General features: G+C 45.3%; 1 protein-coding gene across 2 annotated transcripts in view; it reads right to left on the bottom strand.

The window, feature by feature from the left end:
- Positions 1-246: 246 nt before the first annotated feature.
- Positions 247-16,038, bottom strand: part of NDRG3 (NDRG family member 3) — an 87,099-nt gene continuing 71,307 nt past the window's right edge. For both annotated transcript variants that reach the window (XM_079943949.1, XM_079943948.1), the window contains 7 exons: positions 14,506-14,609; positions 13,319-13,384; positions 13,147-13,198; positions 9,604-9,651; positions 6,569-6,604; positions 6,432-6,483; positions 247-4,151 (listed from right to left, as the gene is read on the bottom strand). In XM_079943949.1, the coding sequence (XP_079800075.1) occupies positions 3,970-4,151; positions 6,432-6,483; positions 6,569-6,604; positions 9,604-9,651; positions 13,147-13,198; positions 13,319-13,384; positions 14,506-14,609 (540 nt within the window). In that variant the 3' untranslated portion in view covers positions 247-3,969. The remainder of the gene's footprint in view (positions 4,152-6,431; positions 6,484-6,568; positions 6,605-9,603; positions 9,652-13,146; positions 13,199-13,318; positions 13,385-14,505; positions 14,610-16,038) is intronic.

Here is a 16,038-nt window from a genome sequence, read left to right as displayed (position 1 = left end):
CACAGAACCAAGCTAAATGAGCAGGAGTTTCCCATGCTTACCTGGTCTATTATAATCACCTGAGGGGCCTGTTAGTATGATTCCTGGGATTCCCCCACGTCTTCCGAATCCAAGTCACCAGAGGAGCAGCCCCAACATTTGAATCTTAAACACTCCAAGAGATTCCTTTGACTGGCAAGTATGGGAAGCGCTGCCTTGGAGTGTCCCAACCTTTAATGTGTATAGGAATCCCCTGGGGATCTGGTTAAACAGCAGATTTTGGTTCAGTGGGGCTCAAGATTCTGCATTGCTAACAACTCCCAGGCGATACCCATGTTGCTGGTTTGGAAACCACGCTTTGTGTAGCAGGACCTGGACAGTGGTTCCGCAAGTGTGGTCCCTAGGCCAGCAGCCTCAGCATCATCTGGAAATGTGTGAGACATGCCAGTTCTCAGGCTCCATCTCTCATCTACCCAATCAGAAACTCCATGGTAGGGGGCCAGCAACCTGTTTTCACGAGCCCTCCAGGTGATTCTGATGCACACCCTAAACTTAAGAACCACTCGGCTAGGATAAAGAAGCTCCGATAGAACCCCCTTTGATTAGTATGTTTAAATCAGTCATTAAAATTTAAATTTAGGGACTTCCCTGGAGGTCTAGTAGTTAGGACTCCACGCTTCCACTGCTCAGGGCCCGGGTTCCATCCCTGGTTGGGGAACTAAGATCCCACAAGCCGTGTGGCGTGGCCAAAAAACCAAAATTTTTTTTGAATTTAAACTAATAAAAATCTCAGCTCATTAGTATCTAAACAACCACCCATTCACTGCCTCCCCATTAGGGGCTTAGCAATCCTGGAGACAGATGCTTTTAACGTGAAACCGCTATTTCACAGACAATGCAGCCTTTTCTGGGGCCTTGAGCACACCCGGGCTCAGGTTCTCCCTTTCTCCCGGGAAAGGCTGGTTTGAGATTTAACTCCTGCGGCACCTGGCGTGGAGGGCTGAGGGAGCCAGAGTGGAGTTTCTAACCAGGATGTTAGGGTGGGTGACGGCCACTCAAGGATGTGGCCTGTGGCTGGGAGGGAACTGATCACAGGCCCACCCTCCTGCTCTTGCCTCCACACCACCGCGATGTCCATCTTTTCATCTGACAGGCAGACTTTTGGACTGGCCTTAAGGAGAGGCCCATGAACGAGGAAGTAGGGAATGACCATCTATGGTCTCAAAAAAATCCCACCATATCCTCTCCCGTTCCACTCAGGGAGGCACCTGAGAATTAGAGAGTTTAAAGCCTAGATCTGCTGCTCTGTTAGTTTTTTGACCATTTGTAAATTGGTTACCTCTGGGCCTGTTTTCTCATCCACAAAACTGGAAAAGGGTCTACCGTACTGGCTCAGTAGGAGGAACATTCAGGAGGGTGTAAGGGCGTGGCCTGTAGCTAATAAAATATGAAAATGCATCGATTTTGGAAGAACTGGGAACTTTTTCTAGCTAGGTGTCCTTGGCCAAATCACTTAACTTTCCTCAGCTGTTCTTTGTCTGTAACACACACTGCCACTTTGCAGAGTTGCCATGAGAACTGGGTGAGATTTTTATTTATACGGAATTTAAATGGAATTCCGGAATTTATACGAAATTTATATGAAAAAGCTTCACACAAGCATCTTGGGTGGGAGCATCTACCTGGCCACTTCCTTGCCTCTCACAAAGCAGGCACCCCAACTTTTTTTTTTTTTTTGGAATATATTGAATAGGAAGAAAGGAAATGAAAATGAGAAGAGGATGAGTGTGGTAAGGACCAGCCAGTTGGGGCCCGACTCCAGGCACACAGCCAAGGTGGGAAACAGGCAACCATCCCTGCCGATGTGTAGCCAAGGCAGCTGGAGCAAGGTGGGTTCGTAGAGCAACTGTGCCCATGAGACCACCTGCAGCTCTGGAACTCTGCTTCTGCCTGTTCTGTAAGGACCTCAGCACGGTCACCTGTATCGGCCCACATGCATTTGTTTCCTGTCCTCTACCAGGATGGGCAGGGTCGAGTCATTTTACAAGCGTCTGCCACAGACACAGCAACCTCGATGTAGTGGTAGCTGCAGCCCCTGGACTGTTCAAAACTGACCTGAGACGGCTGCCTCCTGAAACTGTCCTTGGTGGGTATGAAGACAGCCCCTCCTGGCGAACTACAGTCTGGTCTGTTGCAGGAGCCCTGGCAGGTGGCTGCAGATTACTACATGAGGGGTGGGAGGTGGCAACTGCGCAAAGAGGGCAGAGCTGAGATGCAGCCTTTCCGAGATCTCGGCTTCTCCCGCATCACCTCACAGTCAGGCTTCTCACGGTCAGGTTTTCGGTTTGAGAGGAATATAGGCGTGTCAGAGGGACTCAGGGTTCAATCTCGGCTGGCTTACTGGTATGACCTCGGGCAACTTATTTATCCTGGGTCTTGGTTTCCTCACTTTAAACGGACAGTGCTGCTGGGTGGATAATCATCAGGTATGTGAGGGTGCCCAGCATGGAGCCCACACGCAGTCACTCGGTACCCCCCCGAGCCCCAGGAAGTGGCTTGAGAGAAGTCACACCAGCCACCGGGTAACAATGAGACATATACAGCTTTATTTCATCATCCGTAAAAAGTTGTACTCTGACAGAGTAACGCGTTCCGTATCTCAGCAGAAAGCAAATGCTACATCTGAAAAGCCCCTTCCTAAGATCAGAACTGTGCAACCCTTCTCTACGTAACGTCTCAATGCCCTCAAAGCTGGGCCCTTACTGGGTGGCAGCTGCTCTCACCCTCCTCCTGGTCACACTCTCTGGGTGGCTGTGACTCCCTCACATAGCAGCGGACTGAACAAAATTCTACCCGGACAGGCTGCCCTTGCAGATTGGCCCCTTCCCTCCTACAAAAGGGAGTTCACACAAATAACTTCCTGAGAAATGGGTTCTATCTGACTTTCATTTAGCTTCCATTAAGTCTGCTGAAATCAAGTGTATACTGTTCCTCTCTCCCCAGCCATTTCCTCATCATCTACATAATTTTCAGGCTATACCTCTCCCTTCTGGGGCAATCGAGGGGTGGAGAGTGTTCCTCCTGGGCGGCGCTTCCTGCAGACGTCTGGTATGTGGTATCAGACACTGCAGAGACTCAGTTTTGTTCTGACAGAGCAGAGGCCTGGGATTTCGTTTTCCCCTTCCTGTGCTGAAAAAGTCCAGTGATTAAGCCACACTCACTCCTTGGGAAAAACTCCACGTTGCATCAGAACCTCATCATTCATGGGCTTCTAAGAGAACATATCCCTCCCTTTTATTCACAGAATAGTATATGTGAATTCATTTGGAGAGGAGAAGGTGGCTGGCCACCTGGGGCCTGCTTCTCTATGTAACAGGCTCCCTTCTGTTGGTCACAGTCGACCATCCAAACAGGAATTATGATCTTCCACATTCCTCAGAACTGCTCTCTCCTGAAGTCACTTTGCAGATCTTGTTGACCAATATGGAAGCGAAAGAGAATGCAATGGCCTACCCAACCTAGAAACCTGTTCTGCATATTTCCCCTAAAAACACCACTGAAAATGCAAAAAAAGAGTCCCTTTTTTTTTTGTTTTTTGCAGAAGCTCTACAAGAAAGCCTGTCTAAAATCACAGAACTATGCACACACAAACACAGACACGCGTGCTCACACACATACATCAGGATCAAACAATCTTAGCTACACAGTTGGGAAAGCACAGGGAAAAGCTGGCAAGAGAAGATGTGGAGATCTGATCAGCTGAAGGTGCTGGAATGCTACAGTAATGGCATGGAAGTGGTTCTCGGTACATACAAAAAGGGGGGCGGGCAGGCAGAGAGGATGGTTAATCCAGGATACCAGAAAGAGAGAGTCAGTGGCCATGCAAGACTTAAAGATAGATAGATGCCAGTTTGCTGGATGAAGGGTTATATTATGGAGTGGCTGTCTGAAGGAGGATGGACTTGCATGGTCCAGGGGAGGAGCATCTGCTTAGCAGGACACCTCCATGGTCTGGTGTCTGTCCAGAACATCAGGAGACTCAGAGGATTCTTGAGCTCCATCTGACTGATTGCTGGTGACAGATCGGCTGAAGGCACTTTCTCCAGAGCCGATGCTACTTGAGGTGGAGTGGGTCCGTGATCGGGCGAGCCGGGTCATGCTGGCAGATGGGACTGTAAGAAAGAACCAAGAGGACTATAGGAGGGAGCCCTGGTTAAACTCAGCTAGTCTAGAAGTTTCACCAAAAGCTTTACATTTCGCTTTCCCAACCCATTTAAGGTGACACCAGGACAAGACATAGCCATCCCCACTTTGCACTACTGGCTCTAGGCGAGGGGCTCTAGGCAAGGCTGCTTTAATCCTCTGGTTCTGGCTGCAATCTCAGCTGATTCTAGTCCACAGCAGAACAAGGGGAAACCTAAGTCCAGAGTATAGCCTCTTAGCTATGCCCATGCCATTCATAAGGTGATTAGGAAGGAGGCTTTGGGAACCCAACCAGGTAACCAAAACCTGCAGTGCATGCAAGACTAAACCAAAGAAAGACGAACCACACCACACAAGGATGAAGGTGTTTCACAAACACAGTGCAAGCCCGATACAACAAGACTACCATCCGTGTCCACAGGCGACCCTTGCTACCTGGGGAGGAGACGTGTAGGAAGATGAGGTGTAGGGAGGGCAGGCGGGCTGGTCTCTGCACAGGGGGTGAGGTACAGGCTGCCTGTGAGCAAGGGCATGGGAGGTGGCTGTTTAACTCAGACTCCTGCCTACTGCCACTGCTTTGTCTGTAAGGTCCCTCCAGCTTGGCCAGGAAAGGGCCTTACCTGGCATACCCGCCCCCTGCCTATCTTTCTGAGACACGAGCCACTCCCCCAGCTGCCATTTCAACGCAGGGGTCCGAAGATGCCATCACCTGCAGTTCTCCAGGCACAGGTTCTGATGCTCCTAATTGAGAATCCAGTGTCTGGGGGTTAACTCAAGGATCGGTAAGTAGGTTGGTGGTGGTGGAGGGGCCCTGCCTATAAAGTTTCAGCGCCGCTGTGACCCTGGCTGTTACAACCCGCTCCTTTACTCCTGGGGGGACCAGGGCGGGACCTGCAGGCTAACTCGCACAGGGCACAACGAGCCACGTTCTATCGGGCTCTCACTGCACAGGAAAACCACGGACATGCTGCGGGCAGCCAATGCAGCCAGGAGAGCATGGCTGGGAGGCAGGGGCAGGGGCCAGCATAGAGAAAGGTACCTGACTCGGTGCTCAGGTGACTGAGCTGCACATACGGGACTGGAAGCAGGATGGACACAGGAAAAGGCAGGTTAGTGACCCGACAGTGCCAAGTGGCAACCTTGGCTGCCTAGCAGACACTGACAGAACACTCTAAGCCAGGGGTGAAGTTTTATTTTAAGGCCCCAGAAAGGAGGTGAGGCCAACTGATGCTTCAGTAACATCTCAGATGTTACTTCTCTCAACTAGTCAAAGGTTTCCTCCTTCACTATGAACAGCCAACCTGCTTGGATCAGAACAGCTGCTTCCTAGGAAAGGAGAGGGACTTCTGCTCCTCCCAGAGGGATATGGGTGTGGGCTCGGTTGGTAGTGGCTCACAGACGGGGATGACACAGCCACTCTAGACGAGACATACACGAGCTGCCTACCAGGTACAGGGCTGTACCCAGGGGCCCAGCTGCTGCCCGGAGCAGCTGCCCAATCGTCATTAAACACATTGATACCAAAGACAGGAGAAAAGTCACCCTACTGGATAAAGAGCTCTGTACCTGGGTAGAAGAGTTTTCTTTTTTATAACTCCAAGAAAGGAGCAAGTGCGGATATTCTGTGGCAAATGAGAAAGCTCAGGGGTCTCACAATACAAGAGACCAGGACAGTGGCACATGATACGGACACATCCTTGGATTCACTCTAAAATATTCTGCAAGTTCATCTCCTGTGGTGGAGCAGACTTAACTGATTTAACTCCTTTTCATCTGGAGTCTCCATTTTGTCTCTCTAGTCCAGGAGTCATTAACCAGCTGAGTTCAGATGCAAATAACAACTTCAGATTCATAGCTAGGTCTGGCTAAGCTTCAGTGGTTGAAAATGTGGGCTCTGGAGTCAGACTGGCAGGGTTTGAAGCATGGCTCTGCAGCTGAATTGTTACCCTGGGAAAGGTGCTTAGCCTCTTTGAGCCTCAGTTTCCTTTTCTATAAAATGGAACTAATAACAGAACTTACCTCTCAAGGTTAAGAATACAGAGTGCCTGGCACAAAGTAAGTGCTTAATAAGCATTAGCTCATCTTTATATATATGCACAGATGAATGTTCCATGAACATTTTGGTTTCTATTTGATTTCAGGCTGGCTAGCACAGAGGTTAAGCCCTGAGAATTGAGTACTCATCAGACGCCAAAATGACCCCATTATCAATAAATCTTTGGTAGAATAGAAAGTTGTGTACTACTCACTGTAGCCCATTCCCTGCAAAAAGTACTTGAAGGCCTCGGTGAGCTTCCCGGGCTAGGGGGACAAAATAAGAAGGCATTAATCCTTGCACAGTCAGAGAGCTGGAATCAAATGGGTGCTTTTAAAAAAATCTCCTTACCTGAACTACTTGGGGGAGTCCACCACAGTCTGCCATCTAGAAGAGGAAAAATATGTAAGTCAGCTGAGACTTACGCCTAAGGGAAATGCTCTGAACATCCATGGGTCCTTTCAAACAGGACAGGATCAAATTTTAGGTTCCTTAACTTAATGTTTAACTACATCCAAGTGTCCATCTCCTCAATGCACTCTTTTTTTTTTTTAAATAAATTTATTTATTTTTGGCTGTGCTGGGTCTTCGCAGCTGCATGCAGGCTTTCTCTAGTTGCGGCGAGCGGGGGCTACTCTTCGCTGCAGTGTGCTTGCTTCTCACTGTGGGGCACGAGCTCTAGGCGTGTGGGTTTCAGTAGTTGTGGCTTGCAGGCTCTAGAGCACAGGCTCAGTAGTTGTGGCGCACAGGCTTAGGTGCTCCGCAGCATGTGGGATCTTCCCGGACCAGGGCTTGAACCCGTGTCCCCTGCACTGGCAAGCGGATTCTTAACCACTGCACCACCAGGGAAGTCCCCCTCAATGCACTCTTACACAAAGACTTAAATCCTAGCAATAACCTTGGATGTAATTTTGAAAGATTATTCAACATTTATTAATCAGTAATGCAGGGCCTAACTTTCAGGCCCATGTCGGGAATTTTCCATTTGGGTGATAGTGAAGTTAACCGCTACCTTCAACCATGGTTCTGCCTCCACCTGGAGAATGTTACTTTCAGAGTCCTCAAACAGTGTGATCCTAACTTCTCAGGGTACCACACTTTTAAGGTTCTGTCTCAACTCTACATTGTCTTCATTTCACGATTAGCGGGATGTCTCCAATCAGGCACTGAGGCTGAATTCAGCCAACCTACTTGGTCAGCCACTTTCATTTCATAGTTGGATTTGGTAAGGCGACTGTCTCTCACTTCATAAATCTTTACAGTTGGTTATTCTCACCTGTGCAAAGATTTCTAGAGTAGCGTTTTATTAGCATGCATTGGAATTACCAGGAGGACTTGTTAAAACTCAGATTCTTGAATTCCTGCCCTAGAGATTCTTTTTTTTTTTTTAATATTTATTTATTTTGCGGCATGTGGGATCTTCATTGCCCCGTGCAGGATCTTTAGATGTGGCGTGCAGGATCTTTAGTTGTGGCGTGCGGGTTTTTTAGCTGCAGCACGTGGGATCTTTTAGTTGCGGCATGCGGGATCTAGTTCCCTGACCAGGGATCAAACCTGGGCGCCCTGCCTTGGGAGCACGGAGTCCTAACCGCTGGACCACCAGGGAAGTCTCTAGAGATTCTTATTTAATAGGTTTGGAGCGGGTCTCAAGAACTTGCATTTCTAACAAGCCAGGTGATGCATATTCTGCCAATCCGCAGAGAACACTGCTTCTAGGGCATGATGGCCAACCACGAGGCCACCCTCCTCCTTCCAGCTGTTATGCATTCCATACTCAGATAGTAGCCTATTCAGGCTGACTGGCATTTTTTAAAAAAGAGACATGAACCTCATGGTCTCCCTTCACTAACAATGAAAACTTTCTTTGAGGGTGGACTGTTATTCAGCAGATGGGATGCCACAGGGGACACAGGAATTTGAGGTTAATAAGGAACAATCAGTTCCCTGAAAATTCTACGTGTAAGATCAGGAACAAATTTTTTTTTTTTTTTCGGTACGCGGGCCTCTCACCACTGTGGCCTCTCCCGTTGCGGAGCACAGGCTCCGGACGCACAGGCTCAGCGGCCATGGCTCACGGGCCCAGCCGCTCCGCGGCACGTGGGATCTTCCCGGACCGGGGCACGAACCCGTGTCCCCTGCATCGGCAGGCGGACTCTCAACCACTGCGCCACCAGGGAAGCCCAGGAACAAATATTTAACCTGAATAAGTATCAAATAGAGCTAACTGGCCCAGACTGTATTTTCATGAAGGTTAGGAGTCAGGGTCTGATTAGAACTGTAAAACAGTTCCCGTATGCAGAGAGAATACTGGGAAAGACTGTTTCCAAGCTTTCTCTCCCAAACAGAGAATCAGTTCCATCATGCTGCTGTGGATGGGCATTTTTGCCCAAAAATAAGCACATCTCTGGCTACTGTAAAGTTGTTTTGCGCTTTTGGAAAACTGATTCAAACCTGCAACGAAAGCTAATTTGAAACCACATGCTTTAAAAAAAAAAAAATTCGTATTTTAGACTAGTTCACCGATCACCCGGACCCCAGAACACTCTGAGTTTTGTAACCTCAGAGCATTAACCTCATGTTATATTTCCAGGAACTATGGGCTGCTTCTGGTGGCAGCACTTCCCTTTTAATCTCACTTCAAAGAGAAAGGGAAGAAAGCAGAGGTCTTTCAGGCTCAGAAAGCAACAGTCAGAAGCATAAGATCAGTACTTAAATCTACGGTAATCCAAATTCAAAGCAGGAGGTCAGGCCCTTAAATATGTCACTAGAGGCTCCAGAAAATGTGAGCCTGGGGTACAGTCAAAACGGGGAGAAGCTTGATATTAACCCTAGAAATTCAGTACAAGAGTTACTCTCTATTTGCCCTAAGAGAAAGAAAAAATGCATCTACCCTTATCATGAGAATGTTACTGGAAGCTTCCTTATCCATACAAGGGGATTTAGCACGTAAAGAATTTCCATTCATTATCTAATTTCTCAAAACAATATTACATAATGCTTATGACGTTTTTAATGACACGGGAAGATGTTTATATGTCAAAAAGTTGAGGAAAACAGACACAGGGCTAGAAACAGCCTATGATCTTAATCATGTAAAAATGTATAGGAAAAAGACTGATGTTTTCACCAGAAGGTTACCTTTGGGGGGCAGGATTAGGGTAATTTTTATTTTATTCTTTTTTTATATTTCCATTTTTTTCCTATTTTCCAATTTTCTACAATGAGAATATATTCAGGAAAAGAAATTTTTTTAAAGAGAATGAGAGAATCAGACAGAGGAAGAGCAGCTTTCCTTCTTTCTGGGCAACTATTCCAGAAATAAAGTAATTTGAACCACGTATAATTTACTCACTCATGGTTGGCAATGAGGAAAGACGACACATTACCTTTAGCAAAGTTGTATTTACAGGATTCAGGCGAGAATTGCATTCAACCTTAAAAAACAGAGAGAGAGAGAGAGACAATTTTATGAACTGCTAGAAAAATAAGAAATAGCTTGGCATGAGAATGATCTTCCAAGATCAATGGCTCATTTGGAGACGGCTGAATCAGCCAAATTACCAAAATACAAAGTGGGAGACATGTTTATATGAAGTACTTTATATCTTATGTTTCTTAGTAGATCTAAAAATCTGGCAAAGTTCATTTTCTGAGTCCGTTACAAGTAGAGTCTTTAAAGGACTACACGTTGAATCTAATTCCTCCTACTAGCTACATAACATGGGGACAAGTTACCTACTTTAAAAAGTGAACTGGACCGTGGCCCTCACCTGCTGGGGTCTTGATTTCCCAGCACAACTGGCCCTTATACCCCTCCCCTGCCCATTTCTCACCCCTTTCCCGTGCCCTGGATGCAGTGGGTTTGCCACTCCTTACACCCTGATTCTCTTCTGCCTCAAGATCTTTGGCTATCGCATGTAAAGTTGAACTCTCTGTGGTTTTTCTCTCACTGTAGCCATTACAATTAAGAATTACAACCTTGTAAAAAAAAAAAAAAAAAAAAAAAAAAAGAATTACAACCTTGTACATTTACCTGTATCGTATCTCATACCTTTGTATCCACAAAGGCAGGGACCTCAAAGAAAATGTTCTGGGGAGATAATCTCCAGGTTCAACAGTGTTTTATGGTTAACCTGATTAACTGGATCTCTTCTTTACACATGCGTGCCCAAGCACACATATAAAACACTGTGCTAAGAGCGTGGAAAAGCTAGTGGGGTGGAATTGTAATAATGTACTATGAGGCAGAATGAGATCACTTGAAAATTTCACTTCTGAGCTGAGTGACAATAGAAGAATGAGTAGAATTTCTATAGCTAGAGTAAGAAGGGGCGGGCATCTGAAGGCTTCCAGAGTCAGGGGGAAAGCATAAGCAAAGACCCAGGGGTTGCGAAGTGAGTATGCAGAGCATGTGTGGGGTTACAGAGACAAGCATGGCGTGAGGGTGCACTGTGGGGAGAGGTTGGAAAGACTTGAACTGACTGTGGAAGGCAAAAAGCCACAGAGGGTTTCTGGGGTGACAGGATGTGAGTTGTTTTAGGAAAATAACCAGCAGTGGCCTGTATGACAGACTGCAGAGGCAGCGAGCCAGTTAGGGAGTTATTAAAATTACCCAGGCAAGAACCAGTAACACAGCTGAAAGTTTACTCTGGGGATTGCTGATGGGTAGGTATTCAAAACTCTTCTAAAATCACAGGATGATCTAAAAGCCAGAATCACCAAATCAAGGTTTTTGCTCTACACAAATGACAACGCAGGCAGTGACAAACAAATGTACCCGTTTACTTACTATAGAAGGTGCTCTAAAGGGCAGAATGTAAAAACCGGATCCCTAACTGCCAGGCACCGTGCTGAGAACACAGTAGACATACAATAAATATTTTCTGGAAGAATCAACTCCCAAGTTTGTACTTAATATAATAAAGCATGCTTTCCTTGGTTCATCACTTTGTAATTTCTGTAACTTTATAAGAAGTCTCCGTTTCTGGTAGGCCAAGAACAACAGTTGGTTTTTTACATGTCTACTCTCTCCCCAGCTCCAAGTGCAGAGACTCCGTCTTATTCATTTTTGTATTCTCCACAGCATCGCGAGAATAGGAGATGCTCAAAATATGATGCTGAATGAATATGTGAGCAAGAATAGCTAGCAACAGTGACCAGAATTTGTGGAGTTTCTTCCTGCTCTTCCATGCACGGATATAGCCCTTGAATCCCTACCAACTTATGGGATAAAAGGCTCTGGGGCAGGGGAGCTGGTTTTGAATGTGTCTAGAAGAGCATCTAGCTTGTGGTACAGATGGGGTTCCTGAAGTTCTTCTCTATAAACACTGAAGGTGTGGAAATCAGAAAGAGAAAAAGATCTTATCTGTATTGGCCAACTTACACAATCTTGAAAAATAATTGGTAATGTTGCTTTAAGTCCATGTAATTTCCAAAAGGCAACTCAGCATGATTAGAGAATTCTGATTAAGGGTATTTTCTATAAACGATACTATTTTCATAAACACATTGTTTATGAAAAAATGTTTTTGATATTTTGTAGCACGTATCTCTACCTTTTTAGCCAAAAAAGATGGACCTTTACAATACTCCTTCTTGATGAGATCTTCACTATAACTTTATTACCTTTGGGGATTTTTTTTTTTTGAGTTGAGAGTTATTCGCCTCTGTGCTCAAGCCACACTATGTGTTTTACACTAGACACAGAATGTTTTACAGGGTAATTCAGGGAAGTGTGAATATATTCCATTGTCATACCTGTCTCACCCTACCAACACTCCCCCTGCCCACCAAGCTTCTCATCTATGTCTGCATCTCTGATTAATTATTAGATTCCCTTTCTAAAAGCTTTACTTCCTAATGTTTTGCTCTAAATAGGGTAGAAGTGAAGTAGGCCAAAGAAAACCAGATAATTTCACGCAGATACTTAAGTTATATATGCTGTGGGAAAGACAAGCAAGTGATAACAGACTTATGAAAAACTGTCAGCTTCATCTGTAAATACAGAAGTGCAAATTAAAACAGTGGGGTACCATTTTTAATCAAATTAACTACTAATGAAATTTGAAAGTCCAATGCTAAACAGCATGCTGTGGAACAGGCACTCTCAAACATAGGCAGTGGCAACACACTGTTATGTCTTTTCTGGAAAGGAAACTGGCAGAATGTATTAAAAACCTTAAAGAGGTTTATGATTTTTGACACGTTATTTCCATCTCATCCCAGGGAAATGATCAAAGATTCAAGCAAAGATTCTATAAGGATGTTCAACAGCAACATTATTAATGGTGCAAAATCAGGAATAATCAACAGGAGAATGGGGTTACCTAAACAAGGGTGTATTTATAAGACTGAGTATTATACAGATATACTGACTTTATAGTATGGAAAAACGCTCTCAACAGTGCTAAGTCATGAGGTCCCAAAACACTGTATAGCTAACATCATCCCATCTATTGTAAAGAAAAACATAATGGCTTGTCTTTGAGTAATGGGATCATGACTTCTCCTCCTGTCCTCCTATTTACCAATTTTCTACAATGAGCACATCTTTTTTTTGCCAGTGTGCTACGTGCTTCAGGCAAGTATACAGGCTCCCAGCAGCCTTCTATATCTGTGGTGGCTGCAGAAGGCCAAGGCTGTCAGAAGTCTGACGATAAGCCCGTGGCCTTTACCTGTCCTGCTTGCCACAGAGCGAGCTCCACCACCCAAAGCACTCAAGGGCAGTCCTGAACCCTTCTGATGAAACACAGTGATCAACGAGGAATTCTTCTTCCACACTGGGTAACAAAGTGCAAACCCTGGTCTGTGTAATGAGAAATCACAAAAACTAGTACCTACCAACTGTTTCGAGTGCGTCAGCAGAGTGTGTCACACACAATTTATTGCATTTCATCTTATTCATCTTCACAACATCAGGACATACTTACCACAGCCTCAACTGCAGGTGAATTGTCACCTACCACCAATAAAGTAGAACACCTGGGGAAAGGGAAAGTAAGAGGACACTCAGCAGGTAGCACATATACTCCACTGAAAATGACTCTGCCTGTGACAGGCAAAGGTGTCGAGCAGCGTAGCGCGGGAGACCGAGGGACTTACTTTAATGTCTTTGATTTGTTATCATTTTGTCCCGGAATGGGTCTTTCGATCTCCAGGTCTCTGCGTCTAGAGAAACACAAAGGAATCAATGCACTTTTCAGGTAAAATCATGGCAACTCAGGTTACTTCCTGGTTGTGAAAAACAAAATGTATCAAGAAATCTGAAAACTGTCTTTCTTTCACACAGATGAGGGAAGGGGCCCTTGTGCACTCTGTTCAGTGGCATCCTGAGTGGTACAGAGCAGGAAAAAGGGACTCTGCAGGATGCTAAAAGGAGGCAACTTCAAAACTCAATAGCAGTGCTGTTGAAATCCTCAAGTCTTAAGTGTTCAATTTTCCAACTAGTTTATAGGAATAATTTCTTAAGGGGAACTTTTTTCTTTTTTTTTTTTTGGCCACACCACGTGGCATGCAGGATCTTCCCCGACCAGGGATCCAACCCGTGCCCCGTGCATTGGGAGCACAGAATTTTAAGTGCTGGACCGCCATGGAGGTCCAAGGGGAACTTTCTTGGGGGAACATTCTCCTGGTAACTAACAGTTCAGTGCGGTACTTAATAACCTTTCTGATTTCAACGAAAAGTAAGGAGGCTTTGTTACACAGAGGAAGGAGCTAGAGAGACTGGGTTCAAAACCTGGCTTTGCTCCTGACCGGCTGTGTGACTCTGGGTAAGTTACAGCTGACCCATTTCCTTAATCTTTTTCCATGTACCCAGAAAGCTAGAAGGAGCTAACATTTTCACCTTGGAGAAGCTGGTCCCAAGATAAGAATGAAGCTTCTCTCCATGCGTCACTTCTGCGTGATGACAGGACACCAGCAGAGAGACTGGATTGGGGCCCAAGGCTTCTATTCTTTGCCTCCTCTACACGCATCTTTCTGTGCCACCTCAATGTGTGTGTTTTGTGTGTGTTCATAACTTTAGGTACTTCTGGTCTCAAAACATCTTAAAAGTACAACTGGTAGTTGAACATGCCTGAAACAGCCTTCAATTCATGCATTGCTCTTGAAAGCTGTCTTCATTTCTGTCTGAAAGCCCTTCCCCTTCTACTGTGGTGAAAAGTACGAAAGCAATCCCATCACACAACACTGGAAGAAGTAGTTTATTTCCTCTTCTCCTTCTCTCTTAAATATCCGTTATCTTCTTAGACCTAGTCTGCATTTAAGTGAAGGAAGAGAAACAACTGTACCCATTATAGGAACCCAGGAAGAGCTGCAGGTTTTCTTGGTTGATATCTTGGGCAATATGCAGTCTGTAGGTTTGAATCAGGTCCAGGTTGGCCTGCAACTCTTCCTAGAACAATGAAAAGAAGACACAGGTGAACTTCTGAGCTACAGTACAAGTAAGTCTATCTTGTTTGGTTCGCATTCTCAATGCCCAAAGCCAAAGCTCCCTGCCCATGATGGGAGATGGGGAAGAGCCTGGGGTGCCTACTTATGTACTGGTAGGCTGAATGGCTTCTTTTTTTTTTTTTTTTTTTTTTTTTTGCGGTCCGCGGGCCTTTCACTGCTGTGGCCTCTCCCGTTGCGGAGCACAGGCTCCGGACGTGCAGGCTCAGCGGCCATGGCTCACGGGCCCAGCCGCTCCGTGGCATGTGGGATCTTCCCGGACAGGGGCACGAACTTGTGTCCCCTGCATCGGCAGGAGGACTCTCAACCACTGCGCCACCAGGGAAGCCCTGGCTTCTTTTTATTTGTATCAGACTGGTTCAGTGCCATATTCTGTGCTGAATGAGGGCACCAAAGAATCTATGATGGAAAAGGTCGGTAATCAACTCCAAATCAAGCACAAAAACTTGGGGATATGCTCTGAACACCCTTCTCTGCAGCACAGAGGAAACTGCACTAAACTTGGATTCAAGTACTAGATGTGAAACTTAGGTTACCTAACCATTCGGAAGCCTAGTTTCCTTATTTGTGTCTTATTCATGTTCTGCCATTCTCATAAAAATAGAGTGTCTGTAAAATAAAGATAATAACCAGCTACCTGCCAGGGCTGTTTTAAAAATTAAATAAGAAAAGTTACATGGACTGTAAAGTATAAAATAAGTGGAAAGTAACATTTCTCTTATTAGCCATAAATCTGCATAATTAACTTATCTGTAACTTCATCAATATAATGGGTATAATATCTATTTATATACTATCATTTAATAATATACATTGTTGGGCTTCCCTGGTGGCGCAGTGGTTGAGAGTCCGCCTGCCGATGCAGGGGACACGGGATCGTGCCCTGGTCCGGGAAGATCCCACATGCCATGGAGCTGCTGGGCCCATGAGCCATGGCCGCTGAGCCTGCGCATCCGGAGCCTGTGCTCCGCAACGGGAGAGGCCACAACAGTGAGAGGCCCACGTACCGCAAAAAAAAAAAAAAAAAAACATTGTAGAATTATATGTTACATTCCATTTATAATACTTTATTAAGTCAATTTATCATTTATTTACTCTTATTACCAATACTATTTTTTTTTGTTGAGGTAGGATTGATTTATAATATTAGTTTCAGTTGTACCACACAGTGATTCAAAATTTTTATAGATTATATTCCATTTAAAGTTATTATAAAATATTGGCTATATTCCCTGTATAAAATTCAAGAGAAACAAAATGGTCTGTCAGTAAAAAGAGAATCTCCCTCTCCACTACCCATTGTCCACTGGTCCCTATTTTGCTGGTCTTCTTGGAGGCCACCAGAACGAGTTGCTAGGTTTTTGTGTATATAA

Source organism: Stenella coeruleoalba (genome assembly GCF_951394435.1).
Source record: "Stenella coeruleoalba genome assembly, chromosome: 15".
NCBI lineage: Eukaryota > Metazoa > Chordata > Mammalia > Artiodactyla > Delphinidae > Stenella > Stenella coeruleoalba.
This window is presented reverse-complemented; position numbering and strand designations above follow the sequence as displayed.